Source organism: Mixophyes fleayi, chromosome 7 (assembly GCF_038048845.1).
Source record: "Mixophyes fleayi isolate aMixFle1 chromosome 7, aMixFle1.hap1, whole genome shotgun sequence".
Classification (NCBI taxonomy): Eukaryota; Metazoa; Chordata; class Amphibia; order Anura; family Limnodynastidae; genus Mixophyes; species Mixophyes fleayi.
The window spans coordinates 61909435-61919431 of record NC_134408.1 but is presented as its reverse complement, the minus strand read 5'-3'; the positions used below and the strand labels follow the sequence as shown (position 1 = coordinate 61919431).

The 9997-nt window shown below is 38.5% G+C and overlaps 1 protein-coding gene across 2 annotated transcripts; it reads left to right on the top strand.

Annotated features, from left to right (window-relative positions):
- Positions 1 to 3: 3 nt before the first annotated feature.
- BUD31 (BUD31 spliceosome associated protein) lies at positions 4 to 7598 on the top strand. Of its 2 annotated transcripts, none has more exons than XM_075179927.1 (5): positions 4 to 110; positions 1850 to 1955; positions 3999 to 4121; positions 5698 to 5864; positions 7407 to 7598. In XM_075179927.1, exons 2-5 carry the CDS (start codon positions 1862 to 1864, stop codon positions 7455 to 7457), a joined length of 435 nt encoding a protein of 144 aa, XP_075036028.1. In that variant the 5' UTR covers positions 4 to 110; positions 1850 to 1861; the 3' UTR covers positions 7458 to 7598. The 2 variants fall into 2 exon arrangements, with proteins under 2 accessions (XP_075036028.1, XP_075036029.1); XM_075179928.1 differs by lacking the exon at positions 4 to 110 and adding an exon at positions 1036 to 1058.
- The last annotated feature ends 2399 nt before the right edge of the window (positions 7599 to 9997 follow it).

The window sequence follows — 9997 nt, the reverse complement described above, 5'->3', positions numbered from 1 at the left end:
GTCATCATCCGGCGCTTGTACGGATGCAGTGGATTAGGAACGGTTCCGGGTTAGATAGTTTGCTGGGTGAGGAGCTGTTGTGATTGTGCTGCCGCTCCTGCTGCGTGCAGGTAATATTACTGTCACGTATAATAACACTGTAATGTCCGCTATATTCTAGTTACATTTCTTTCTGTTCGTTGTCTTATTACATTTTATATGCTGAATTTTTGTTGTTTATTTATTAATATGGCGCCAGCCTTCTCCCCAGAGCTCTACAATTGGGGAAACAAACACAGTGGTAAGAGGACGCTGCTTACAGTCTATAAGGATATGAAGTAGAGTAGCAGGGAATGTTACACAGGATGACCATTAGATGCTTTACATTAGGAGATCAGTCCTTATAGAAAAGTCCGTATTTATGACACCCGATAGCTTAATGTTTTGGGCCAAATCTGTCACACACAGTTGTGATGAGTGGCAGGTGTATACAATGTGTAGCCAGCATTAGAGTAAGTGGCTAACAGCAGTCACTTAAAATAACACGACTAATGTTTCCATAGTACATTTGCGGACATAGTGTTACTATATCAGTGGTGATATTGTTGCCAGGGTTTTCTGCAAGAGCAGCTGTTCCAATAGAAATATCAATTAATGCTATGGGTCACACTTAGATTTGGATGTAAGGCTTTTTTTTGTTGTTGTTTTTTTGCATAAGATATGCATTTCTGTTCTATGCATGTACACTAAGAATGCATATGTCCAAAAGTAGTTTTTTGTGTATCATTGACGTATGTTCTCTTGAGCCTGGAAAGGTGGAACAGGGGAGTGAGGAAGAGGCCAAGAACAGTAAAAGTATAGTCACATAATTGCTACACAATTAGACATTGATGCATCCCCTGATAAGTCTTTTAGCAGGTGTATTTCTTGTAGGTGCTGGAGGGTTTGTGCAAGGATATACAATGATGAAGATTACTATTAGCAGCACTAGCTAGTGAAGTTGCCGCCACCTATTTACGTTAATTAATTGGCATTTCCATTTGCAGGAAAGATACCCATTTTTGAAGGGGGAAACAGGTGTTTGTATTTAATTATATTTGCATTGAACATGAGGCTTTCATATCTGTTAATAATGTCAAGACAATATTCTCTTGTGTATATGACACTTCATTATAATATTAAATTGAGTACAGATAGGGTAATGCAACCATTTGCTACTAACGTAGTCAAGCCACATCTCTTTACTTTCTCTACACCTTTATGGGACGCAACTATTATGCCTGACATGTCTGGAACAAATGCTACTGTTTTTGAGCTAGACACATGTTTTGATGTCCGACTTTGTTCTGAGTGCATATTTGCCCACCTTGAAATGGTCCCTTGTGTCAGCCTGGAGCATATTGCTTTTTGTGAGGACAGATGATTATTTTCTTTTTGTTGGTGGCGCAGGCTGCTGTGGTTCTTTTTCTTCATTTATGGGGACACAGACTATTTATGTGCAGGCTGTGAATAGTATGATGGTTACTTGGCTGTTTCAAGCAATTTGTTGGTCATTGTAATGTATGATAATGTTACCTGTAATTATGCATAATTCCAGTACTTTCTGCGTGGCTCACAAACTTGTAATTAAAAAATTGCTGGCTCCTAGCTTTTATTCCTGTCTTCCAACTTCAGGATACATTTTCCTAGGTATGGGTTTAATAATGATTTGTACTTGTGGTCACAGGAGTAACTAGGTAGTACATTTGTCATATTTTTCTTTGTGAAGTGAGCCAATTTTTTTTTCTTCATGTAGTCTTACTAATAGAAGCTTTGTGCCAAACATACACATTTTACAAGGTAAACTCATCATAAATCTCTTCTAATTCAGGTTCTGAAAACCATGCCAAAAGTAAAGCGGAGCAGGAAGCCTCCTCCAGATGGGTGGGAGCTTATAGAGCCTACTTTGGATGAACTGGATCAGAAAATGAGAGAAGGTGATTGATCTTGGGTTTGGGCAAAATATTGTTTTCACATATGTAGGAGAAAGGATACTTTTTCCAAGTGTTCTCATCACAGATGGCATTGTTGTTTTATCGTCTAGCTGTAGCAATAGCACTCTCAAACATGCTTAAATAAATGACTAATAAAAATATGTAAAAATGTTAACATACTTGTATTTAACCCCTTTGTGCAATATAACACTTGTGGGGGAATTCAATTGACTGCGTTGTTTGTGAGAACAACGTGGCCCACGCACTATTACCATTACTATGATAATAGTGCACGTTATTACGGTTAGTACGGTAATTTTAACGCAGACTTTTGCTCACTGCTCAGAGCCATCAGCAAAAAATCTGCGTTAAAATTACTGTACTAATAGTAATAATTTGTTCTTAAAAACAACAGTCATTTAAATTCTCCCGTTGGGATAGTCATAATGAATTTTAGTTTTGCTCACTTGCATAACCCTTTATCTGGGGACATTTTCTGTCAATGATAGACAGTTAATCAAGTCTAACATGGGGAGCTCAAACCATTCTGTCTGGTACCTCCAAAACCTGTGCAAATGCTGTTATGCAATATTTTAATGGTTTCATATTTCTATTATTGATGATCTGTGAGGTTTCACAGTTCTCTACAGCATCCAGCATTATGGTAAACAGAGCATATATAAAACAGGGACATACAATTTAAATGCAAACAAAGCATATGGAGGGGGGCCCCTGCTCATGAGAGAGCTTATTTTCTAGTAGGAAAAGAGCACAGCTGAGACAAGGGGCAATTGTGTCTCAAAATGCAGACTGGGACAGTTCTTGAGATGGGAGTAGGTTATGCTCTAGTAAAGAGGTGGTTTTTAGAGGTTGAAGATTTGATGACCTGGGGCCTGATTCATTAAGAATCTTAACTGAAGAGACTTCTTATGTCGGTCTCCTGGACAAAACCATGTTACAATGCAAGGGATGCAAATTAGCATTCTGTTTTGCACATAAGTTAAATACTGACTGTTTTTTCATGTAGCACACAAATATCAACTTTAAAATTCAGTGTACAAATAAGCTATCAAGTATTTGTGTGCTACATTAAAAAACAGTCTGTATTTAACTTATGTGCAGAACAGCATACTAATTTGCACCCCTTGCATTGTAACATGGTTTTGTCCAGGAGACTGAAATAAGATACCTCTTCAGTTAAGATCCTTAATGAATCAGGCCTCTGGTCCTTGTTTGGGATAGATGAATCAGCTGGCACATGCAGGACTTTGGTGATAAGTTTATGTTTTTAATATCTTGGCAACTCTTAAATGTCTCTCCATGTGAAATTAAATTTAAAAATAAAACTATACAAATACATTTGTTTATTCTTTTAAAAGTCTCTATGTACATAAAAGTACTTGATAAAAATTATGGGAAGTGTAATTTTGAGATTTTATTTTTCTTCCCATATCTAATAGCATAACATAAACACACTCTCAATTAGTATGCTGCCAGTAGAAAATACTATGTTGAGGAAAAAAATATAAAATTATTTGGATTGACTACGACATGAAAAGGTTGATAATGGGAAAAGAAACGCAGTTTAAAACTATGACAATACGTCTAGTCAAAAAATCGCAACCAGTCTGTGTAATGAAGATAACACATGCTATTTGTTGCAGAATTTGCTTTTTTCAGAAGTCATTTTTTTTAGTCATTTCTTACCATATGAAGTTTGTTAGCTCCACTGTAATGCAGTGTTGTGTAAAAAAAACAAAAAAAAAAACCTTGGGATGCAGAGTCCTGTTCTGAATTTATTCTGAACCTTAATTTGCAAATTCAAACATATTGTTGTTTTTACCTTTTGGTAAGCAGTATCTCATTCATCTTTATCCAAAAGTAAAATTTCAGTTTTGAGTGAAATATAAGTAATGGCAAATCCCAAAATGACTTACCTGTGGTCCAGCGTTCGTGTGATGATGTGAGGTCACCTACACTCAGTTGTGTAGAATTGCTTTGAAAACCAAAACCATTGAAGTAATTATTGTGGTGTTTATTTTCCAGCGGAGACTGATCCTCATGAAGGAAAGAGGAAGGTGGAGTCTCTGTGGCCAATCTTCCGAATTCATCATCAAAAAACCCGCTATATCTTTGACCTATTCTACAAGAGGAAAGCTATAAGCAGAGGTAATAGTTCTCATTGTAGTATGCCTTTGTGAAACATAGATTTCTACTGACGTTAGTGATGTTTCTAAAATTACATTTGCTTATAAATGACCATGAACAGGTTCATGAAGGAGAAGTTTGCTACTTGAGGGTTTTTCTTGTTTTTATCATTATCTTGTATCGTTGCTGAACATAAAAATATTCTGACAATGTGATAGTCTCTCATTACATTTATTGTGTTCTATGTTGGTGCTCTGTCTTTGGGTAAAGACATTTTTGTGTGTTTACACACAGTAAGCAGCCATGAGTGGTCCCTTTTGTTTCCCGCCACCCTCTTCTCTTACCTCCCATCCTCTTCCTTCTACAGCAACCGTCTTATAACAAAGTACTTCTTGCTACAGATGGGAGGAGGTGGGAGACATAATTTCTAATTAGGCTAGGTACACACTGAAGAATTTTCCGACCGACACGTTATCTACAATGATTTTACGAACGACTAAAGGTCTAATCGCTCCGGCGATTCATGTGTACACACTGACACAAATTACCTTTAGATCTGTGCCCTTCATCTGGCCCTCTAGTCTTTTAGAGAATGACAGCACAATAGTCATTCATTCCTGTCATACTGTTTAAAACTTCCTTGTTATAACTATCCACATGTCCTTACAAATTCCGTTAGCTTTTGTGACTCTGAAACAAAATTTTCAGTTTCAAAACGAATGAACAAACTATTCTATCTGCAGCACACTACATTTGAGTCACCAGAACTTGTTCATTGCCAACATCGGCTGAAAAGACCATGACTGTAAACTCTATGGAGATCGTGATCGTGAGTGCATACATAGTACGTGATCGGGAGGTTATTGGAACAAGATTATTAAACAGTACGACCAACCAAATAAAACAACAATCGGCACTTTGAACGATTTTCGTTCATCGTGTGATTATACACACTAACACGATATGTGGCCAAGCGGTCCGTTTATCAGGTGAGTGGCCTGATAATTGGCTGATAAACCTCCAGTGTGTACCGACCTTACGCACAGGAGAAGTATTCTCTTGAAAGATAATAGGATAATAGTGACACTTCATATTTGCTGTTAACTGCTATCTTTAGCATGATCACATTATGTACTAAAAGCTTTTCTGTCCAAATATTTGTATACATTTTTCATCATATCGCCATTACAGGAATCGTATAGGAATGCTTTAAAGGCTATCTTCATTTTCTATCAGGTATTAAATAGAAAAATACTTAATAAAAGTGGACTTTGCCTTTAAAAAAATGTGTAGGAAGTATAGGAAAAAAGATGAGATTGCAACTTGTCAAATGTAATCTTTGTATAAAAATGAAATTTTGTTAATTCAAGTATTTTTATTGGTATTTCAAAAATAAAGAAAACATACAAAGAAAAGCAATCTCAAGATGTAATTATCTTTAATAATTTTCAAAAGTTACATTGTATTATATAGAGCTTTAAAATACATAAACAATGATTTTAACAAACTTGTATTTTATTTAGCAAAAGCTACTTTGTTGTAAGTAAATTATGATTAACCAAACAGTGATTGTCTCCTATGTTCTTGCTTTTTAAAGAGCTGTATGACTACTGTATCAGAGAAGGGTATGCTGACAAAAACCTTATTGCGAAATGGAAGAAACAGGGATATGAGAACCTGTGTTGCTTGCGTTGCATACAGACAAGAGATACAAACTTTGGAACAAATTGTATTTGTCGGGTCCCCAAGAGCAAACTTGAAGTGGTAAGAATTTGTATTGCTGTTATTTTAAATGGAACCTCTATCAGTATTCTTGTTTTGATTTTTCTCATATCTCTGAATTCTAAAATACTTAATTGCTTTTGTCTAATGTTTTTTGTTTTTGACTGTGTCCCCTTGCTCAAGTTGAGGAGCTACTAATGTTGACTATTACATGTTTTAAGTTGGAGAATACAACCAATAATAGCACTTCTTTAATAATGTTATTAAAATAGTATTTAGTTTTGCAAAAAATGTGATATCTTTTTTTTATTTATTTTTTTATATAGAGGTGCACTTGGCATCAGTGTTCCTGTACAATTCTCCCAGCAGCCTCTTGTCCCCCCTACTCCACAGCATGATCCTTCCTCTGTGTCTCATTCTGTGGTTTTCTCCTTACCTTCTCCCATCCTCGCATGAAGACCCTGCCCCTATAACAGACAGCTTTGTCCTTATGTACTTACTGGTCACTGCCTCCCACAAGATCAGCACATGCCTCTCCTAAATAATATGTGCCATTGACAGCATTCTAATGATCTGAATACAGTCACAAATAAAAGTAAAATGCACCATTTTTAAAAAGCAATTTATAAAACAAAAATGCATATAAAAAACATGTTTGAAAGCTGCTGTACACAAATATAATTTAATAATAATGGGCCTGATTCCTTAAGGAACTTATAATGGGCCTGATTCCTTAAGGAACTTAGGCAATAAATTTCTTAATTCTCTTGGACAAAACCATATTAAAATGAAAGGGGTGAAAACTAGTTTTCTATTTTGCACATAAGTTAAATACTGACTGTTTTTTCATGTAGCACACAAATACTTGATAGTTTATTTGTACACTGAAATTTAAAGTTGATATTTTGTATGCTACATGAGAAAACAGACAATATTTAACTTATGTGCAAAATAGAAAACTAGTTTTTACCCCTTGCATTGCAACATGGTTTTGTCCAGGAGACTTAAGTAAGAAATTTCTTGCCTATGTTCCTTAATGAATCAGGCCCAATGTCTTTTAATGACTGACTTGAGTGGTGAAGGTGTAAATGAATTGCTTCGTTTGGGTCAGTTCATCCCCTAATATTGCTTGAGATCAGACTATTAAGTGTTTACAACGTCCACTGAATGCCAGTGCAACCTGTACTGATATTTCTAGTACAGCACCACTACAACAGGCTGTCTTCATCCAAGCCCAACACTGCCTAGCTGGATATTCTGGAAGTAGGCTTACTGCCAGTAGATCAGTGCAGTCTGCCCTTGTGCTTGACAGACCCGATAAGACACTTTTAACTCTAAACCCAGTATCTCAAATATTACCGTTGATGGCATAAAGAAACTGTTAAATTTTGCATAATTTTCTTCCTCTCCTCAAGGGGTTAAACTATAATTTTCCTAGTCTTGTCTGACGTGATATAGGGAACAAAGCTCTCAGTTTTGCAATGCTGGTTGAGTTACCCTTGTGTATTACCTTTTTAATGTGCATAACTATAACTATTTGTTTAATCCAGAGTTGTAAAATAATAATTTTTTGATTTGTTGCAGGGGAGAATTATTGAATGCACACACTGTGGCTGCAGAGGATGCTCTGGATAAAACACTTTTTAATACACTTCTTTTCAGATGTAATTTCCATATTTTAAGATGACCTGCTTGTTTTCAAACATTTTGTCTGTTTTGTGACTAGTTGTTTCATTTTTTTTAAGTGTATAATAAACATGTCTAAATGGGGAAAAAGTGTTGTTGTTTTTTATATATTTACATTTTTTTGTTGCAGTGCTTAAATTACTGGATTATTATTCTGTCATAGCGACTGTAAATGCCAATCTACTTGGGATTATTAAATAACATTGGAGCATAAATGTGCTTTAATTCATAGCAGCCAATCAACTGTTTTCTTTAATGTTCTATAGAGCACTAAGGGAAACAGTTAGAATTTCTTGGAAAACATTCCACCACATTGTACCATATTATTAATTAAGGTTTACATATACACTAGCGTGCAAAGGTCTTTGACAAATGAAAATAATTGTTAATAAAAGACATAATCTAGTGAAATAATGAAAATATTTTTCTCTTTCCTTCCATTGGGGGACACTGCGAGACATTGGGGTATAGTAGTGGGTCCAGGAGTCTTTGTCACTTTATCTACTAGTAGAACTTTGCTCTCCTCCCCTACTATGCCCCTCCTCTCCTGTGAATTCCTCAGTTTCTTTAAAGTGACTAGGAGCAAAGGTCACTAGGGTATGGGCTCCTGCCTATACCAAGTTAGATTTATAGTTTACACGTTTTTATTTTTATTTCCCTATAGGTGCATCGCGGGGCTCGATCTCAAGACCCATGTGAGTGAACAAGACTTGGCTCTGCTCACTCGGGGTCCCGCAGAAGGTAAGAAGCAGCTGAGGCTCACTTACTGGCACCTCTGTCGGCATTCCCCTAGAGAACGAGCATTACAGAGGGCAATTTTGGGGCACCATAGTTTATTTCTGGCCAGAAACTGGATCCATGTGTGGAGAGCACAGTAATTGGGATTACTCGATCCCCCAGCCCCGCTAGCGGACAAGGGCGTGAAGCTGCATCAGCCTCTCCTCCCGGACTGCTGTTCATGCCGGCAAGTCCCCGCTCAATCCTCTCGACAACGAGCAGAAGGGGGACTGTAAGCATCGCTCACACTCTTTAGGAGGTGAGAGAGAATGCAGGATACGGCGCATGCACCTGGTCTAACTAACATTGTGCGCCAAGCGAACATAGTGGCCATATTGAAGGGGGCACTATCGCAGGAGACAGGAAGCGGGCGGCATCATAGAGACAGGAAGAGGAGGAGGTACAGACAGACTTCCTTCCTCTCAGTCATTTCCGGCCACAATCCGGATTCTGCCTGCACGTGGAGACACAGGGACACCACCGGAGCAGCGCCGCCAGACTCTCCTACTCTGCCTCTCCTCTGCTGACATGCTCGGCTATCGGTACAGGCTGGTGCCTATTGAGCTTACAAACAAAGGTTTTGTTATTATAGAACTGTGATTTTATTGCACTCTTGTTCTTTCACAGACAGCACTGTACCTTATATGATTAGAGGAGGGATGCTTTGACATTCTAGGACTACCCTGTATAGAGACTCTGTAGATTACCTAGCTTAACAGCCATCAGCCTTTAATTTCATTAACACTGTATTATCTTAAGTTCCTTAAGAAAGGACAATGGCTGAGAAGGGGACAGCAAAAAGCAAGGGACACTCTGTAGCTTCTGCGTTGTATTATACCTGTGCCAAATGTAATACTAAATTTTCAGTTGGACAGACAGACCGTAACGCCCTTTGCGCAGCCTGTACCGCTGACGCCCAGGCGCGAAGAGGTTCAACCCAGGAGGCGTCTACAGCAGTGGAATTACCGCTTTGGCTACGATCCTTCTCATCAACCGTGGAAAGACTAGCTAACGCCATGCTGCGGGTAGCAGAGGTACGTGAAAGCTCCACTCCACTCACTATCATACACAGTCAGGCTGATGAAGACTCAGCCCCACAGACAGGGGCAGCCCTCAGGGAAGATAGATTAATGTCTACTACTCATAGGGGCAAGAGGATCCTCTGATACGATTCAAGACCAGGATCAGGAATCGGATTTCTCCTCGCCTGAGGAAGGAGAGTTCGAGTTAGACCCAGAGGGTGAAGACTACCATGATATTATGATGCAGCCTCGGCAAATAGTGTGGATGGTCTCATTTTAGGGATCAGGCATACCTTGGGGTTTGCTGAACCTGAGCCCTCGGCACCCACAGGGGTCTCCCTTTTTAAGAGAACAAAGGCACAATTACCAGCATTTCCACATTTACCAGAAATTTTGGAGATTATAGCTGAGGCCTGGCAAAAGCCCAATAAGCAGTTTATGATGTCGTCCAGATTCAAATCCCTGTACCCCTTGCCACCAGAGGAGGCGGTAAAATGGGAAGCTTTACCTAGGGTAGATACCCCAGTAGCACGGCTAGCGTCATCCTCGTTCAGGAGCGGATAGCCCTCAAAGATCACACTGATAAAAAGTGCGACTTGGCGCTCCGTTCAGCATACACTGCAATCGGCAGTTTGTTTAGACCAAACTTGGCCGGAGCATGGGCTCTCAAGGCCATTCAACTATGGACGG

Bases quoted from the DNA above. Each gene is read 5' to 3' on its own strand.
- BUD31 (XM_075179927.1), top strand. From the start codon at position 1,862: ATGCCAAAAGTAAAGCGGAGCAGGAAGCCTCCTCCAGATGGGTGGGAG. The intron at 1,956-3,998 runs GTGATTGATCTT...TTTATTTTCCAG, and splicing joins GGATCAGAAAATGAGAGAAG to CGGAGACTGATCCTCATGAA. The intron at 4,122-5,697 runs GTAATAGTTCTC...TGCTTTTTAAAG, and splicing joins GAGGAAAGCTATAAGCAGAG to AGCTGTATGACTACTGTATC.